General features: G+C 36.5%; 1 protein-coding gene across 1 annotated transcript in view; it reads left to right on the forward strand.

Annotated features, from left to right (window-relative positions):
• LOC137631036 (protein FAM200A-like) overlaps positions 1–19944 on the forward strand; it is a 151954-nt gene that overhangs the window by 126483 nt on the left and 5527 nt on the right. The window contains exon 4 of the mRNA XM_068362609.1: positions 2725–2788. Coding sequence (XP_068218710.1) covers positions 2725–2788 — 64 coding nt within the window. The remainder of the gene's footprint in view (positions 1–2724; positions 2789–19944) is intronic.

Genomic DNA, 19944 nt, shown 5'->3' on the forward strand with positions numbered 1-19944 from the left:
GCAGATTACGAATACAAATAAAATTAATTGCAAGATTTGATATAATCGATTTATCAAATTATTTGAAATAGGCCTACTTGCTGTTTAATGAATATCTTTATGATACTATTTGGAAACTGGTAGATTGAATCATCTTGAAAACAAATACTTCAGAATCTCTCTCTCTCTCTCTCTCCTCTCTCTCTCTCTCTCTCTCTGCGGAAATTCTTCCGTTAAAAAGATATATATATATATATATATATATATATATATATATATATATATATATATATATATATATATATATATACATATATATATATATATATATATATATATATATATATATATATATATATATATATATATATATAACATTACTTAAAACAGCAAGGGAAATAATCGCCTGACGTCGTAAGGATGAGAACAGATTGTTCAAGGTAACTGGATAAACACTAAAATATTAAAATGTTATGTAATTTCTTTTGGGGGGATTTTGTTTATTATTATATATAATAAATTCTAACTTATGTTATGCAAAATATTTCTGGACCAAATATCTGAATATATATATGGTTTTCTGTGTGCATAGGCCTCGATGCTCTCTATGACGTCTGGCTTATGTATAGGTGGTTTTGTTTGAATAGACAACAGCCGATGATATATATATATATATATATATATATATATATATATATATATATATATATATATATATATATATATATATGGAGACTTTGTAGTTTACGGGGACATTCCGAGAAAAATGGACAACAACCAACCCAAACTTCCCCCCTTACCTGACCTACAAGCCGTGTCCTCACCTTCCTAATGGCCTAACAGGAGGGGCTAACACCCCCCTGCGACCCCCCCAACCACTTTCGCTATCATACAAACCCCACAACCCCAACCTAACTGAACCTATAGTCCATTTCTTTTAGCGAAGCAAATTTGCACCGACTCGCAACGGTGCCCTTTTAGCTCGGAAAGGTTTCCTGATCGCTGATTGGTTAGAATTATCTTGTCCAACCAATGAGCGATCAGGAAACTTTTCCGAGCTAAAAGGGCACCGCTGCGAGTCGGTGCAAATATGCCTCGCTAAAAGAAATGGACTATAGTAGTTCCCAGGTCACAACCCTTAGCCGGGGTCAAGCGCCCAGACCCCCTTCTTGGGCTGAACTTAGAAAATATAAAATAACTTCATAATATGATATATTGGATCATAGTAAAGCACATCTTCCCCAGAAGGAAAATAGATTGGGCTAGTAATAAGAAAGATATCGCCCTGTCCCCATAAACTACATTCACCCCTATATATATATATATATATATATATATATCATATTGATACGAGAGAGAGAGAGAGAGAGAGAGAGAGAGAGAGAGAGAGAGAGAGAGAGAGTTATATTCCATAATTCTCTGCAATGCTAAAGTGTAGATGTTTATTAGCCTCCCTTGTTGCCAAATGTAAATGTCTAATCCAGTATCAATATTAGTAAGGGAAATAATGTTGTTAGGAGGAATTTGGCAACTCTGCTCATCTGTCACTTGAGTTATTCGTTGTGTGAAATATAAGCATTTTCATTTAGTTTATAATGTGTCATTTATAAATAATTTTCATAATATTATCGATATTTTACCATTTATATCAAAATGCCAATTTTCAAATAGTTTCTAAAAATAGATAGACCTTTCGATATGCGGTAAATCGAAGCCACTCATGAGTTGTTATCGACCTTAAAGACAAGGGAATAGAGAAGGAAATCCTCCTAATGTCACATACACCCTTCTGGCATGGAAGGAAATGCACATTTCGTATAAAAGAAAAGCTCTCTCTCTCTCTCTCTCTCACTCTCTCTCTCTCTCTCTCTCTCTCTCTCTCTCTCTCTCTCCTGCAATGTACATGTTCCAAACTAACTATCCTCGTCCAGGGATAGAGAATAAGTATCTAGCCTCACCTCCTGACTCGTGCACACTCACAGAGGCCTTATTACTTATCCAGCCTTTTGGCTCCTGTCCCTTACACATCACAACTTTGGGAATGTCACCATTAAAAACGCTTCAGGAAAGACAATTAATTTGAAAGCATTGTTAGTTACCTCCTCCAACGAAGCTGGAAGGAGGTTATGTTTTACCCCCTGTTTATGTGTTTGTAATTTGCATGTGTTTTTTGTTTGTTTGGTCGTGAACAGTTTCCTGGCCACAATTTTAAGTGTAGAGTAATGAAACTTACAGGGATTGACCTTTATGTAAAAAGATGGAAATGATTAAATTTTGGAAGGTCAAGGTCAAGCAAAATGTCCAATTCACGCAATCAACCATAAGTTTGAACATCGTTGTCAAAGAGAATTCATTCTTGGTTCACATTTCAGTGTATGAACATCCACGCCATTTAATACATGTTAAGGTCAAAGGTCAAGGTCAAGGTCAAGGTCGAGCAAATAATCTATGTCCCACCCAGTCGGTTGTATTCCCTTCTTCCCTTCCTTAAACTATCCCTCCCAACTGCCATCCTGTCACTTCACTAGACTAACTGCAAGAGAAATAATTGTCTTCTCTGATAATTATGCCAACATTATTCAAATAAGAGAGAAAATTACATAGAAAACAATTTCGTAGGCCTAGTTTTGCCTATCAAAATTCATTCACTTTATCCTATCGAGAAATACACGTATTTGGTGTTCGATTGTCTTCATTTCTAACTTTGACTCTGCATAAGTAGTTATCATTGTAAACCTTTTACAGTTATAGGCATGAAATAGGCATGTGCAAATCAAGTGACTTAGACATAAACAAAAATAAAGCACAAGTTAGTAAAATGAAATTATGATTTACAGATTTAAATATAAATTTTACAAACGAAGCCAAAGTCAAATCAAATCGAACGATTGGACTCAGAGACGAACAAGCCTTGAGTTCGTTCGTCGGGTGCTTTTTTGGTGTTAAATCTCTCTCTCTCTCTCTCTCTCTCTCTCTCTCTCTCTCTCTCTCTCTCTCTCTCTCTCTCTCAAATTTGTTTGATCGACATCTATTTCTCTCTGTAGACCTCGTGGCTTAGTGGTAAGCGCACTCAACTCGTAAACTGGGTAACCTAAGGTTTAAAGGTTACTCGTGAATGGCAGAGGCCAGGAACAGGACAATGCCCTAGAGACTGATCACACACACACACACACACACACACACACAACCAAATACTATCATTTCCATTGAAGACGATACCTTAGTGGCGTTAATGTGTTTCCTCAGCTTCTTAAAGTTTTCAGACTTAAAATCTTTGGTTTAATAATCGATGATTATTCATTTTCTTCATATTTTATTCACTAAAGAATTGTTTAGACGAAACTGTGCCTTTTATACATCAGCTTCTACAACTAGATGGTTAATTATGTTGAGATTATATTCTAAAGAAATTCTAATTCTTAAAATTATAAGTAAAAAGTGAAAAGTTTAAAAATTCAGAGATCTTTAGATTATGAAAAGGATAATGGTTGATTATATAATACTATCTTCTTCTTTTTCTTCTTCTTCTTTTGTGATTAGCAAGAAGGAATGAATTTGAAAAGCTCAAATTAATGATACAAAAAGGATGTCATGTAGGCCTACTCACTCTATTATTATTATTATTATTATTATTATTATTATTATTATTATTAGCCAAACTACAACCGTAATTGGAAAAGCAAGATTCTCTAAGCCCAAGGGCTCCAACAGGGAAAAATAGCCCAGTGAGGAGAGGAAACAAGGAAATAGATGGTAATAATAATAATTGGAAAACTATAAAATGAATAATTGGAAAATAAATACATCTGATTTCGAAATAAAAATAAAAATTGAAGTTAAACTTTTGGAATACGAATTATGGTCAGACTCTCTCTCTCTCTCTCTCTCTCTCTCTCTCTCTCTCTCTCTCTCTCTCTCTATTTGGGACAAAATAGTTTTATTTAATAAAACTATTTTGTCCCAAAATGGCGCTTGGCATGTTTCTCGACTGAAAGAATCATATAGAAAATATTTATTTTAATGTTACTCTTCTTAAAATACTTAATTTTTCCTTGTTTCTTTTCCTCACTAAGCTGTTTTCCCTGTTGGAGCTCCTGCGCTTATAGCATCCTGGTTTCCCAACTAGGTTTATACCTTAACAAATAATATATATATATATATATATATATATATATATTATATATATATATATACATATATATATATATATATATATATATATATATATATATATATGTGTGTGTGTGTGTGTGTGTACCAACGAAGTTGGAAGGAGGTTATGTTTTCAACCCCTGTGTGTGTGTGTGTGTGTTGTGTTTGTGAACAACTTCCTGATCACATTTTAATCATAGAGTAATGAAACTATCAGGGATTAACTGTTACGTAAAAAGCTGGAAACAATTAAGTTTTGGAAGGTCAAGGTCAAAGGTCAAGGTCACGGTCAAGTAATAGACCGAGAAATAAGCTGCCGCAGCGGAGGTCTGTGCTCTTCTAAGTGACCCTCAATTATTTATATATGTTACAGTCCGATAGTTTTAAATAATATTTAAATACTGCTTTCCTCACTGGGCTATTTTTTCCCTGTTGGAGCCCTTGGGCTTATAGCATCTTGCTATTCCAATGAGGGTTGTAGCTTGGCTAGTAATAATAATAATTTAAGGGTAGAAGGCTTTACTAAAGTCTATAACAGCTACTATCAGGAGTTTCTTCTTATTTCTATAGGTCACGTGATCTCCTCTACACAGTACTGTAGTAGAAAAAGATTGTCTTCTCTTCTACACTCTCATTATCTTCCTCATTTGGGAGTCAAAACAGAAAGAAATATAAGAATTTATGTGATACAAGTCTAAAAACTATATATTATTATTATTATTATTATTATTATTATTATTATTATCAAATGGCAGGACAGGTTTAGAAATGAAACTATAATGCAAATTTATTTCTGAAATTATTCAGGGATTCTATTGAAGAATGAAAAAAGTCCTGCGCCAAAATGAAAAGTCTAGGACAAAAAGTCCTAGACCGGACTGATAGGCTCCCCCAGACGCCGCCCCCCCCCCCACCCTTAGCTCACACGGATGGTAGGGTTACAGAGACCAAAGAACTTACGAGTTTGAGGGCGACTCGAACTTCCCCCTGGTAATCACCAGGCAGGAACGTTACCAATAGTCAGCAACAAAATTCTGTTAATATGACTAGATCTGAGAGTAGTGAGAATAGTGAGATATTTGGAGCTGCTTCAAAGCTGCCAGATATTGCATACAGGGTTAATGAGATGTTTAGTTCTTCTTTTTTTTCTTTTAAACAAGTAAACAACAAGTTTCTGTATGATGAAAGATTTAATTTTATGTTATCATTGTTCTTAAACTTCTCTTGTAATTTTTCCTTATTTCCTTTCCTCGCTGGGCTATTTTCCCTGTTGGAGTCCTAGTGCTTATAGCATCATAAAACATCCGTGGAGGTCCTGTAGAGAGTAGGGTTCCCCTGCTGTACAGGACTAGATAAGCAGACCTTAAATTAAAAAGTTAGTAAACCAAGATGGCCACCAGCTGACCGAACGCAAGCTACGATGAAGTGGTCTACTATGTATTATTTATAAGAAGCTATGGTCTTCCTCCACAAACCAACACGAAAAGAAAGGAATGAAGTAATTGAGCTACAACGACCATACGAGGAAGATCCGAAGAAAATTGTAGGATTATTTTATTTAGTGAAACAAATATAGAAAAGAAAAAGAAGTATTAAACCTGATGTGAAGGAAAAGACAAAACAGTAAAAGAAGATAAACTTTAGAGGCGCCGTTGCAAAGGCTATGTCTTACCCCCTGAACCAAAACCAGAACCAGAACCAGAGACCACCTAGAGATGTGGATACTTTCAATCCACAAAAAGGGAAATAAAATGGAACTAGAAAATAAAAGAGGCTTATTTATCACAAGCATTTGTTCATGAAACTCCGAGAAGAGAGAGAGAGAGAGAGAGAGAGAGAGAGAGAGAGAGAGAGATAGCGGTAAATCGAAGCTCTCATGGTTATCTCGTTTCCTTAAAGACAAGGAAGTGGAAGGATTTCCTTCCATTCCCTTGTCTTTAAGGTCGATGATAACTCATAAGCTTCTTTACCACATATCAATAGGTGGTCTCTCTCTCTCTCTCTCTCTCTCTCTCTCTCTCTCTCACATTATTCAATGTTTTATTCGTTTATATTATTAGCTGTTGTCGATTCCAAAATAGTCATAAACCGAAATTTCCCGCCTTTACTTCCCATCAACCTCTCGCCGAGTCGATTGGCTTTGACTTCGACTTCATTTTAAAAAATTCCAACTTATGTAAGTAACGAATACAATACAAGGTAATTCCAGAATTATTTATATATTACGTGTAGGTAAAACCTATCAATTTTCGGCTAATGTTGCCCCAAGAAAAGAGTGATATAATAGCTGCTTATGTTAAATTGAAGTCAAAGTCTCAGTCATGCGAACTTGAAAGCCTTTATGAACCCAAAGTTCACGTGATCTCTGCTGTCAACATGTTACTCAGATTCTTCTGAGTCTCGGAATCATTTGTCTGAAATCTGGTTTGATAATTTAATTGCTGTAAACGTCGTGCAAGCAATTGAAAGAGTCTCTGTTGCTTGGAAATACAGATAATCTCAAGATTGCATTTAAATAATCAGTAGTCTCACTTATGAGCCACCGCCTTGCTAAAGACTAGACTCCTTGCACCGTCGCCAACACCTTTGGACACACACAATTTCATTTATCTATTAGTTTACCTTTGAAAGCTGGAAACAACAAGTAAAGCTGTATAGGAGAGGAGAGAGAGAGAGAGAGAGAGAGAGAGAGAGAGAGAGAGAGAGAGAGAGAGCATTCTTCTCCCAAGTTATAGAGAGCATATTATGTCCAGCCTCTTCCATCATTCATGATAGATTTTGTTATCGAGTCCGAATGTATTTTATATGTTAATATACACTTTCCCAACTGCAACAGTATCAAAAACTGTCTCAGTCAAACTTTTAGACTGTCAAACTGCGAGCAGTGACAGTCCTGGCAGACAGCTTGCTGAGAGAGTGGTCGGTCAGTCACTATGTTAGCCACTAGCGAGACTCGGACTCAGCTATCTGCAATCAGGGACTCACTCACACACAAACACACAAAGTATAATATGCAACAAGAGAGAGAGAGAGAGAGAGAGAGAGAGAGGTTGGTGTATCGACATGATCAGCAAAGCTGTGCTAAGTCATGACCACCCATACGAGATTGATTTGCTGTGAGCGAGCAGACTAAAGTCTCCCACCATCACTAATCCGCAACTGGACAGCGGGTGATGAAAACTGGCCAAACCCAAGATAGGAATAAGGACATGTCTGAGGTCTTTGTCCTTTACTGGATTAGAAACGGCTGCATTTGATGTTGATATTATTATTATTTATTATTATTATTATTATCATCATTATTATTAAATGCTAAGCTACAACACTGGTTGAAAAAGCAAGATGCTATAAGCCCAAGGGCTCCAACTGGGAAAAATAGCTCAGTGAGGAAAGGAAATAAGGAGATAAATAAATGATATAAGAAATTATTATTATTATTATTATTATTATTATTATTAAAATTGGCCAAACACCAGATGCGACTCAAGTCATGTCTGAGGCCTTAGTCCTGCAGTGGACTGCATTTGTTATCCACTAATGGCCAATTACCGTATCCTGCAACTTGGCGCCTAAAACCTCTAATTCATTCCAAAGGGCGAAGCAATATGAAACTATCGCTCAATTCAGAGGAAAATTACTTATTTCATTGAACGAAATAGTGGGGAAATATCGCTCAACTCCGAGGAAGAACATAGAGAGGCCCCAGATCGAATGCTTTGGAAATAACAGGTTATTTTGAGAGAAAATCAAACCGAAATCACTTGGGATTTTTCATTCATAATAATAATAATAATAATAATAATAATAATAATAATAATAATAATCTAGTTACTTGATTATAATGTCACTCCAAGGACTGCACATTTCTTAGTTAAGAGGAATAATGAGTCACATATGAATGGAAGGTGTTCAACAACCTCTTTGAATCTGAAATTTTGTGTGTGTGTGTGTGTGTGTGTGTGTGTGAACACGTTTGTACAAATTGGTCTAACCTACATATTCATTAGGTTTCCCTTTCCTCTTCAAATAATTTCGTTCAGTTGAGCGTGATGTACAGTGCCACATAGCTAGAAACTCTCAATCAATACATCGAAGTTGAACAAATAAAAATGTCAATGTAAAATCTTAAAGAGGATTTGCCGGACAGCCTTTGAAATTCGAAATGGTCTACACACACACACACACACACACCGAAAACGTTGGCCTACACTTAATATCTTTTAAAACCTATTACAAGTTATACATAATGAATCCAAGATTATGCAATATGTGTAATGTATCATAATTGGTATCACAATAAAACAGGACATTCACACGTCCGACGAATAAGTACAGATTGACCGCTGAAATTGAAACGCCATCAACCGTCATCGGTTCAAACTGCAAACCCCCCCCCCCCCCCCCCCAGGAACCCCCCACTACCTCAACCACACACGTACCGCCATGCAACTTCCCGCCAATTTCCTAGACTATATTTGGTCCCTCCAACTTTTTCTCTAATCTCAGATCATATTTATTCGTATTTGCTTCTTATCACTTTATATCAAACGTTCCTCATCTAATTCCCTTACTAGTAAAGCTATCCTAAGTTCTACTTAAGATATATTTTAATTAGTTCTTTTCCTTTTCAACCATGTCTAAACATTTATTCTCTCTCTCTCTCTCTCTCTCTCTCTCTCTCTCTCTCTCTCTCTCTCTCTCTCTCTCTCTCTCTCTCTCTCTCTAACGTGGTTAGAGGGTGTTTTTGTATCATGATCAGCAACTCTATTATAGTCAGGGACATTCATACTAGGTTGGTTTGCTGTGAGTGATCAGACTAAAGTCTCCCACCACCACCAATCGGCAGTTGGCCAGCGTGGTGATGAAACCTGGCCAAACTCCAGATGAAACGACTAATGGCAGCACTGCCCAATAACGTCTCTTTGAAATACCTTCATAAGAATTTGATAAAATTGTCAGACAAATATTGGAGTATTTACTCGAATACAATTTACAAATACATAATACATTGAAAAAGAAATTGGCTTAATACACCTTTGTACATGAAATAGATTGTGCTTGTGAAGAGAGAGAGAGAGAGAGAGAGAGAGAGAGAGAGAGAGAGAGAGAGAGAGAGATGCTCTGGTCGGTTCTACTGACAGTTTCATGAAGTAGCAAAAATGCTGTTTTTAATTCTAGACCGAGACTGTGGCAGACGCTATGATTTAATATATATAAATATAGATAGATAGATGTAAATAGATATAATACAGCAACAACAGCAAAAACAAATGCAGCCGTTTCTAGTATATTGCTTAAAAAATGCCTCAGACATGTTCTTATTCATGTCTGGGGTTTGGCCAGTTTTCATCAAAACGCTAGCCACTGTGGATAGGTGATGGTGGGAGATTTTTGTGTGATCACTCACAGCAAACCGACCTAGTGTGAGTGGCTCTGACTAGTACAGCTTTGTTGATCATGGTGATACACAAACTATTTCACCATATTACGGTATTCCCACTCAGAGAAGGTATACACAAAAACGGCTAGATTTGTTATATATATATATATATATATATATATATATATATATATATATATATATATATATATATATATCAAGGCACAGCTCACCCTCCCACATTATCCACCATAGCTGAAGCTTCATAACGCTGAATCCCCTACTGCTGCTACCTCCGCGGTCATCTAAGGCACCGGAGGAAGCAGCAGGGCCTATCGGAACTGCGTTGAGTTGAACGATATTTTCATATCATTTTGCCCAATGAAACAAGACATTTTCTTATGAATTGAGCGATAGTTTTATATTACTTCGCCCTTTTGAAAGAGTTGGAGGTTTCAGGAAAGATTTTGGCGCCAATTTGCAGGATTTGAAAATTGTTTGTTAGTGGATGTGGATATATATATATATATATATATATATATATATATATATATATATATATATATATATATATATATAGATTTAATTCTGTTAATCATAACTTTATTTGAGGAATTTATGCTTTGTTTTAGTGTAGGCCTAAGTGACGTGATTTGTAGATGCGTAGGCCCTATTCCATGCCTAAAACCGGAAAACCTTTACAATGATAACTACTTATGCGAAGTCGAAGTTAGAATAAAAGACATTCGAACACGAGATACGTCTTCTCCCGATTAGGATAAAGTGAATGAATTTGATACGTAAAACTCGGCCTACGCCATTGTTTTCTATGTAGGTTTTCTCTATTGTTTGAATAATTTTGGCATAATTACCAGAGAAGATAATTATTTTTTTTTTTTGCAGTTAGTCTAGTAAAATGGGATAGTACTAACATCTACGGCTCGTTGCAAGGAGCAGCTTGCTTGGTATGGTAAATATGTGTGCGTGTGTGTATGTTTGTACATTGCTAGTACCTTTAACATGTGAGATTTCTAGACGTAAATAAGTCTATTTGAAAATATATTTGTTTGAAAATTTGCCTTTTATTTTATTTCATAATAGTTATCATCAATATGAAATAAAATAGTTTTTATTACCAATGAAATCAAATAGATCGTATTCCTGTCTCCTGAAAGTGTTAGATCCTACCAACTAGTACCAAGTTAATAAACGAAGGTATATTTATAACAAGTTTCTCTACAATCATTAATGGAAATCTTGGAAACCCACACTAAAACCTCGTAAAAAAATGGCCGTAAAACCCTTTTTATTTACATAAGCGGTTGACGAGAGCGGCTGGCACACCCAACCCTTCAACCCTTCCCTCCGCTTTATTGCATAACACCCTTTCGCTCATTTTCACTCTTCTTTCGCAAATTTATCCATTCGTTACATTCCTTTATTGTCCCTATATCTCTCCCTACACTGCATTTCCCCCCTTCCTTCCTACATTACAACCCCCTACATTTTCAGCTATTCGATCTTGTCTTATTACCCCTCTCTCTCTCTGCCTCTATAACCGTTGAATTGTTGCTAACCGCCATGGCGGCTCACTCACACATATCATGCACTGTCATCTCTTCCTTCTCTCGAAGATTCTAGAAGCTTCTGTCGCGTTCCACCTCTAGTCCCCCATACCTCCCCAAACCCTACCTTTTAGAGAGAGAGAGAGAGAGAGAGAGAGAGAGAGAGAGAGAGAGAGAGAGAGTGTAGTCTATAATGTAGTTGGTTGTCACAACACATAATATTATGTGTAACCGCACGAGACGTTGGGAGGGACGATTCAAAATTCTATTCGAAAATTCATCCGTCAACAGAACCTAATATTAGCCTTCGGATTCCAATCCAACGTACACTGAACAACGGAAATCACAATATGATCTTTGAGTCTCCATGTATTGTTTGTAGAATCCCAAAGGTTGGACAGCACATATGTAAGAGAGGAAGAAGCGGAAACAGAGAGAGAGAGAGAGAGAGAGAGAGAGAGAGAGAGAGAGAGAGAGAGAGAGAGAGAGAGAGAGATTATAAATAATATTTTCGCTATAATGCTAAACTAAAGTATAGTCTTTGGTTAGCCTCGCATGTGCCAAATGTAAATGGAACGTCTAATGCAGTATCAGTGTTATTAAGGGGAATAATGTTGTCAGGAGGAAATTTGGCAAGGCTGCCTGCTCACTTATGAAACGTCCATATTTCTATTTTGTTTATATTGTGTCATTTATAGATATTTTCGTTATATTATCTATATTATTTCTCCTACATTATAAAAGGCAAATTTTCAAACATATATATTTTCAAATATCTGGGCATGAATGTGTTCCCATGAGACAGATCTCTGAAATATTTTATATTTATATTTAATGATAACGACTTTTGTAATCCACATATTCCTTTTTTACTCGATTTTAGGGAGAGAGATCGAGGTGTTTGTAGAGGCAGTATATTATTATTATTATTATTATTATTATTATTATTATTATTATTATTATTATTATTATCTGCTTGTTGATTATTCTCTCTCTCTCTCTCTCTCTCTCTCTCTCTCTCTCTCTCTCTCTCTCTCTCTCTCTCTCTCTCTCTCTCTCTCGAAAAAGAAGCCCTCTTAACTATAAATCAAATTAACAGAAAGGATTCCAACTCAGATATAGATATAAAGTGTGACATATTAGATCCAATATTTCAAAGAAATGGCAAGATTCAGAAGTTGCATGAAACCTTGGCCATCCTCACTTCACGCCAGCTGGATTAATCTCAATCGATCAAATTCTGGACCAGGCTAGATATGTTAACCACATTTGACCATCTGAATAAATTCGCATGTTTCCGTGGCTGGTCTTTGGCCTTAAAGGTTACAAAATGAATCATCATCATCTCCTCCTACGCCTATTGACGCAAAGGGCCTCGGTTAGATTTCGCCAGTGAAGTCTCTATCTTGAGCTAATACTTCTCCATTCATCATCTGCTTCACGCTTCATAGTCCTCACCCATGTAGGCCTGGGTCTTCCAACTCTTCTAGCACCTTGTGGAACCCAGTTAAATATTTGGTGAACTAATTAGATTAAATTATATCAGCAGTGTCTAGGCATTCTTTGTTAGTCCGGCCATATTGACGTCAAGCAGCAAGTTAGCCCCAGCACCCAGAGAAGGTCGGGAGAATATTGTCACACTACAAACTTTATTCTTTACGTGACTTTGGTAGGTTTTGCAGTTAATTATTATTTTGGGAATTCATAACAAGTAGGGAATATTTTTCACGAGTTATTTATTTGATCTCAGTATCTACAGATTTTTCAGATTATACAATATCCAACAGATTTTGTGGATTTGTGAACAAAGCCCTCAGAAGGATGTTGGGAGTTAGATGGCAGGACAGGATTAAAAATGAAACTATAAGAGAGATTGATTAATGGAGTGCCATATGTGGATGAGATCATGGTGAGGGGTAGATGGAGATGATTTGTGCATGCTCTTCGCATTCCCCGAGAGAAATTAGTTCACCTAACTTTCTACTGGGCTCCACAAGGCATTAGATGTGTTGGAAGACCCAGGCCTATATGGCTCAGGACTATGAAGCGTGAAGATGATGATGAATAGAGAAGTATTGAGTTAAAAGCTCAAGATAGAGACGACTGGCGAAATCTAACCGAGACCCTTTGCATCAATAGGCGTAGGAGGAGGAGGAAATAATGATGATTTATTTAATGTAGGAGTTTAGTGTAGTCACGCTGTACCCTGTATAGACTTATTTAAGAGTCTCTGCATCGCCCTCTCTGGCCTACTGGAAACGTCCCGGTCTGGTGTTCGGCCAGACTAGTGTTCGAGACCCGGTCAAGCTCAATGGCTTCTTATAGTCTCTGCAACCCCACCATCCTTGCGAGCAAAGGATCAGGGGTTTTGGTGGAGCTTATAGCTCTACCTGTTGAGTCATCAGCAGCCATTAGCAGGCTTTCCCTGGTCCAAAACATTGGTGGAGAGGTGTCTTGGGCACTGATCATATGTTTATGTAGTCACTCCTAAGGCAATTACACTGTCCTTTTCATCTGCCACTCATGAGAGGCCATTAAACATTTCAACCTTTCTTGCTTAGAGGTATACTTGGGCACACTATTCTATGTTATTTCTCTTACTCTTGTTTTTTTTTCTTTTTTTTTTTGAACTTTTAATAGTTAACATATGAATTATTTATTTTAACGTTGTTACGGTTTTTAAAATATTTTATTTCAATGATTAACTACTTCTCTTGTAAGTTATTTATTTCCTTATATACTTTCCACTCTGGGCTATTTTCCTTGTTGGAGCCCTTGGGCTTATAGCATCTTGCTTTTCAAACTAGGGTTTTAGCTTTGCAAGCAATGATAATATTAATAACTCCTCAACTTCAAATTCCCCCTTACCTCCGTTCCTGCTCCCTTTATTCCATCTTGATGTCCAACCAATTTTGAACAGAACAGTACCATCAGGGATATTAATTGGGGAAGGTAAATATTATAGAGAAATGAGGTTAGCAGTTGCTTATAAAGAGCATTCTTAATACTGAATATGTTGGGCGGAGAATTTTCTATATTTTGTTTGAAATTTTGTCATTTCCATTATTTTGGTAAAGGCTGTTATAGGGAGGCAAAAAGTTATTATTATTATTATTATTATTATTATTATTATTGTGAAGCCACAACCCTGGTTGGAAAAGCAGGATGCTACGGTAAACAGCTCTTCTAGGAGAAGGACACTCCAAAATCAAACCATTGTTCTCTAGTCTTGGGTAGTACCCTAGCCTCTGTAGCAAGGTCTTCCACTGTCTAGGGTTAGAGTTCTCTTGCTTGAGGGTACACTCGTGCACAATATTCTATCTTCTTTCTCTACCTCTTTTTTTTAGTCTTTATAGGTTGTATATATATTTATTTTAATGTTAATGTTTTTAATATTTTATTTTTCCCTGTTTCCTTTCCTCACTGGGCTGTTTTCCCTGTTGGAGACCTTATAGTGCTTATAGCATTCTGGTTTTCCAACCAGTGTTGTAGCTTAGCTAATAATAATAATAATAATAATAATAACGACAACATCTTGCAACTATGTTTATGGTTTCAATTTTGTACTGCGTGCTATTTTCCCATAGCTGTGACTATGAGGTGAATGCCTCCCCGGACCCAAGGTTAAAACATACAATTCCTACATCCAACAATTTAATGTAATTATACCATAGAAAAAAAATGGCCTTTCACTTTTGTAAAATCTAAATTTGACTGTGTGAGATTTTGAAATCACAGTTTCTCCCTACCTAAGAGGCCAGTAGCGCGCTCTCTCTCTCTCTCTCTCTCTCTCTCTCTCTCTCTCTCTCTCTCTCTCTCTCTCTCATGCGTAATCACTATATATTATCCAATTTTGTGTAGTATAGTCTATCCGTCCAAGAGGAACATTGTTTGCCTGAAATACTTGACTTCAAAGAATGTGTTTTTACGTACAACAAGAGTGATAAATGATAACCTCGTAGATTTCATAATTGTGTTCGTGTGTTGTCATTCATTTTCATTATTTGAATCTTGAGTGTCAGAATAAGAAAGTTTCATTATTTCCAGTAAGTTGTGTTAGACATTTCTCTGTTATATCCTATAATTAATTTCTCGCTTTCTGATTCCCCACTTGCACAGAACTCTCTCTGTCTCTGTCTCTCTCTCTCTCTCTCTCTCTCTCTCTCTCTCTCTCTCTCTCTCTCTCTCTCTCTCAGGAAGGCATTACCCAGGGGGGAAGGGTAATTAGGGGGAATACGCGATCAGTACTCGTATCGTCTCATACGCATATATATATATATATATATATATATATATATATATATATATATATATATATATAGAGAGAGAGAGAGAGAGAGAGAGAGAGAGAGAGAGAGAGAGAGAGAGAGTATTTTGTCTTGGAAATATTGTCCCTTGAAGTTTGCAATAACTTTTGCAATAACTTTTGCAACGAGTTGCTGTTGCAATAAAGTTTAATTAGGTAGTGACAGCGTTTTTGTTGTAGAGGACTCGGGTACCTGTAATGAAGATTCTTCCTGCATAATGTGTTTCATTTGTCTTGACGAACAAGATCATAACTTGTAGGCCTACGTAAGAATGGTCCTAATTTATATTTTGGTGAAACGTGCTTTGAATAATATGTTTATAGGTAACAGACACGCCTTTTCAAAGTTTACACATTAACCTCCACCAACGAATTAGGAAAGAAGTTATGTCTTTAGCCCTGTTTGTGTGTTTGTGCGTGATTGTGAACAGCTTGCTGGCTACAATTTTAATCATGAGTAATGAAACTTGCAAAGATTAACTGTTATGTAGAAAGCTGGAAATTATTAAATTCTGGAAATTCAAGGTCAAAGGTCAAGGTCACAGTTAAGCAAAATGTCTAATTCACCCAATCAGCCATAAGTTAAGGTCAGTGGTCTAGGTCGAGAAATAAGCTGCCGTGGCGGCGGAGGTCTGCGCTCTACTTAGTGCCCTTATAGTTGATTTCTGTTTTTTTCTGGTTTGGTGCTTTTCATTCTTAGAATAATTGAACTTGCAGGAGGTGCTGGAGAGCGTGGTCTATAAGGAAATGGAGGAGTAAGAATGTTGCTCCTGCTAGAGATACGAGGGTGGGGTTAAATGAGGAGGAAATGCTATAATTATTTAAGGTATTCCTGTAGATGGCACATCAGATGGTAGGACCGGAAGGATCATTTTTGTCACCATAGTTTCTACTTGAACTTGTCACTTCCATCTACGCATTTCATATTTCCTTTCGAAATTCCTATGTATATTTGTCTTTATAAGGTATATACCTTCTCAATTATAAAACCATTCTCTCTCTCTCTCTCTCTCTCTCTCTCTCTCTCTCTCTCTCTAAAATAATATAGGTGTCCTTATCATCATCATCTACTCGTATTAACGCAAAGGGCCTCAGTTAGATTTCGCCAGTCTGTATCTTGAGTTTTTATTTAAATACTTCTCCATTCATCACCTTCGACTTGACTCTTCATAGTCCTCAGCCATGTAGGCCTGGGTCTCCCAACTCTTCTAGTGCCTTGTAGTGTCCAGTTGAAAGTTTGGTGAACTAATCTCTCTTAGGGAGTGGGAAGAGCATGCCCATATCATCTCCATCTACCCCTCATCATGATCTCATCCACATGGTACTCGAGTAATCTCTCTTATAGTTTCATTTCTAATCCTGAGTAATCTTTCTTATAGTCTCATTTCTAATCCTGTCCTGCCATTCAACTCCTAATATCCTTCTAGGGGCTTTGTTCTTAAATCTACTAAATCACTTGGATAATGTTTCATTGTCATACCATGACTAATATCCATACAGTAACACCGATCTCACCAAACTTATATCAAGTAATGAAGTAATGAACAGGGCCACATAGCCAAAACTCATCAATCAATACATCTACGTTGAACAAATAAAAATGTCAATTTTAAAACCTAAAAAGGATTTGCCGGACATCCTTAGAAATTAGAAATGGCCTACACACACACACACACACACACACACACACACGCCGAAAACGTTGGCCTACACTTAATATCTCTTTTCAAACCTATTACAGGTTATTCATAATAAACCCAAGATTATGCAAAACGTGTAATGTATCATAATTGGTATCACAATAAAACAGGGCATTCACACGTTCAACAAATAAGTACAGATTGACCGCTGAAATTGAAACGCCTTCAACCGTAACCAAAGACGCCTGGCCATGCAACTTCCCGCCAATTTCCTAGACCAAGGCTACTCAACTGGCGGCCCGCGGTCCGAATTCGGACCTTCTGAGTGTAGTAGTTGGACCCCAGGCACTGCCGTCTCAATACACAAGGCCTGGGTCTCAGAATTATGACGTCACGGCCTGCGTCGTTACCGAGTTCTCTATTTCAAACATACTTACCCTCATTTATTTATTTGTTCCTGTTACTTTAACAGTATCGACTACTTACGTTCTTCTAACACCCCTAATGGTGCTATTCTACTAGTTATTTCTGTTTTTATCCATTTATGTTACTTCATAAATTCATGAAGTATTGACCTGGACTAGGTCAGATTATTATTTTTTCACCTTATTATCATGTTGAAATAATAACAATAATAATAATAATAATATATATTTTCACCTTATTGTCATGATACTGTAATGATAATAATATAGCAATACATTTTTCACCTCGTTCTCATTCTATGATAATAACAATAGACACTCTTGAGAGCCTAAGATTTTATTAAAGTAGTAATCTGCAACATACATGAAACATATTACACACATCAAGACTGCATTTTAAGGGAAATTACAAACAATTCATAGCATTTCAAAATGACATATTAGAGTACAGACAAACTTTCCTGCAAAATTACCTTAGTTGTCAAGTGTTGAAAGTTTTCTCTTTTTACTTTTTTTCATGACTTATTTTGTTATTGTAACACTTTGCATAATTATTTAATAATATATTGGACAGAGGCCAGATACACATCCTAAGTAGTGTACTTACTGATATACCACATGAGCAACATTCATTTATATTAAAAGACTTTACCTGAAAATTCAAAGCTAGCTTAACAAGAACCTCTCTTTGATTATTGCATTGCAGAAAATCGTTCTTGAAATTACCAATGAGAGATTGAAATACTTGGTAAGTGGAAATACAAAGTGAAAGTGTAAAATCTGTTGGCCATTTCAAGCCACCTCTGTCAAGGATTTTGAGATATTTACAATTGTCAGGAATATCAACTTCAATTGCTCTATCAAGAGAGACCCTACTTAAACATAATTGACATTTCAGCTTTGTTTTAGTGCTGTGAGCAACGTAACCTGCAATATAAATCATAACATTTTCATCTTCCTTTGACAAGCCTTCCTCATCCACATATTCCTCAGCCTCCTTGAATTTCTCTAAACAATCGACAGAATCACACTTAGAGTCAAGTTCACATGGAGAGGAATTTAACTCAAAGATGGTTAATGGACCAGACTTCGACGAAGCCATGGAAAGAACATTCATAATTTTTAGTTTCTTTTCAGACTCCATTACTTGAGCAACAGCTACATTATAATTTGTACCACTCATCTTTCTATACTGTCCAAATCTACTTTCTAGCTTATCTGTTTGAAATTTCCCCAGTAATACATAAGGAAAGTTATGGTGCTTCAACAAATAATCACACAATTTATCAATGTTGATGTAGTGTGCCTGAGAGCAAAATATGTTTCTCTTGACAATCTACCATTCCTTCCATGGTGAGGCATATCCAACTCTTCCCAAGCACCAAGCCAGTGATCAAATTTACTGAGAAATATCAAGTTTGGATCTGAAGATGAATCTTGCTTAATAGGGTCAGATTCTTTCTGACGTAGGTGGACGCCTTTCTTTGGAGTTTTCACATTTACAATATGCCACCAGGATATTATTTGTTCCAAGAAATTAATAGTACCTGACACATCAAAAGTATTCATTGTTTTCAATGCAGCTACATTCTTTTCATCAAACAGTCTGACAACAAACTGCACATTCTGTCTTTCCAAATTAGTAGAGAAAAGAACTTTCTCTGACAAACCTGGCGCTAGTTTAACATATTGATCACGTTCTTTTGTGTAGAGTTCTTTCAGTGGCAGAAGATTTGCATTTTCCTGAATTTGGAAATTGGAAGGTGAAGGTATTACAAAAGTTTGAATGGGATTTTTCTGATTTAACCAATTATTTCGTATGCTTTTCAGTAAATGAACTGAATCAAAAAGGAAGAAAAGTGGCACAGTCAAATCATATGGATTTGGAATGGAGGAGGCAAGATTTCCATCACACATTTTCTCGAACATATTTCTGTTAACCCTGTTGTTATCAGAAATTAATGATACGACAATGTATCCTATATCATGGAGGAACGCCAAAACTTTGTGCGTCAACTCAAGAAGTGTCTGTGCTGTCAGATTACAGACTGGGTACAAAGCAGCAACATGTTTGTTTTTCGAAAGGATTGATGAAATCATAAAAGCCTGAACTGTTGTTGCAGGTTCACTAGAGTTAACAGAAGCACCATAAACTTTACCTCCTTTATATGAGAGGCCTTTGCTTACATGTATCTCATCAAGCAGCACATTTACAATTTTTTCTTCACTTTTTAGTGTTGCAAAATTTTTCCTTAAAAAGAGCTCATGTGAATTTCCATTACACACAGACTTTGCACCAGATACATTAAGCTTCCTTAGGTAATCAGGATGAGGGAGAATAAGGACCTTGCTGTCACGTAGATGTATGTACAGTGATGGCCTTGACAAATAGACACTATATGCCCAAACCAAAAAATCACAGCTGTATGCAACTTTTTCTTTACAAAACATGCTTAACTGTTCAGCACAAAACCATAACACTCCCCCCTTTGAACAC

The sequence above is a fragment of the Palaemon carinicauda genome, chromosome 3 (assembly GCF_036898095.1).
Source record: "Palaemon carinicauda isolate YSFRI2023 chromosome 3, ASM3689809v2, whole genome shotgun sequence".
NCBI lineage: Eukaryota > Metazoa > Arthropoda > Malacostraca > Decapoda > Palaemonidae > Palaemon > Palaemon carinicauda.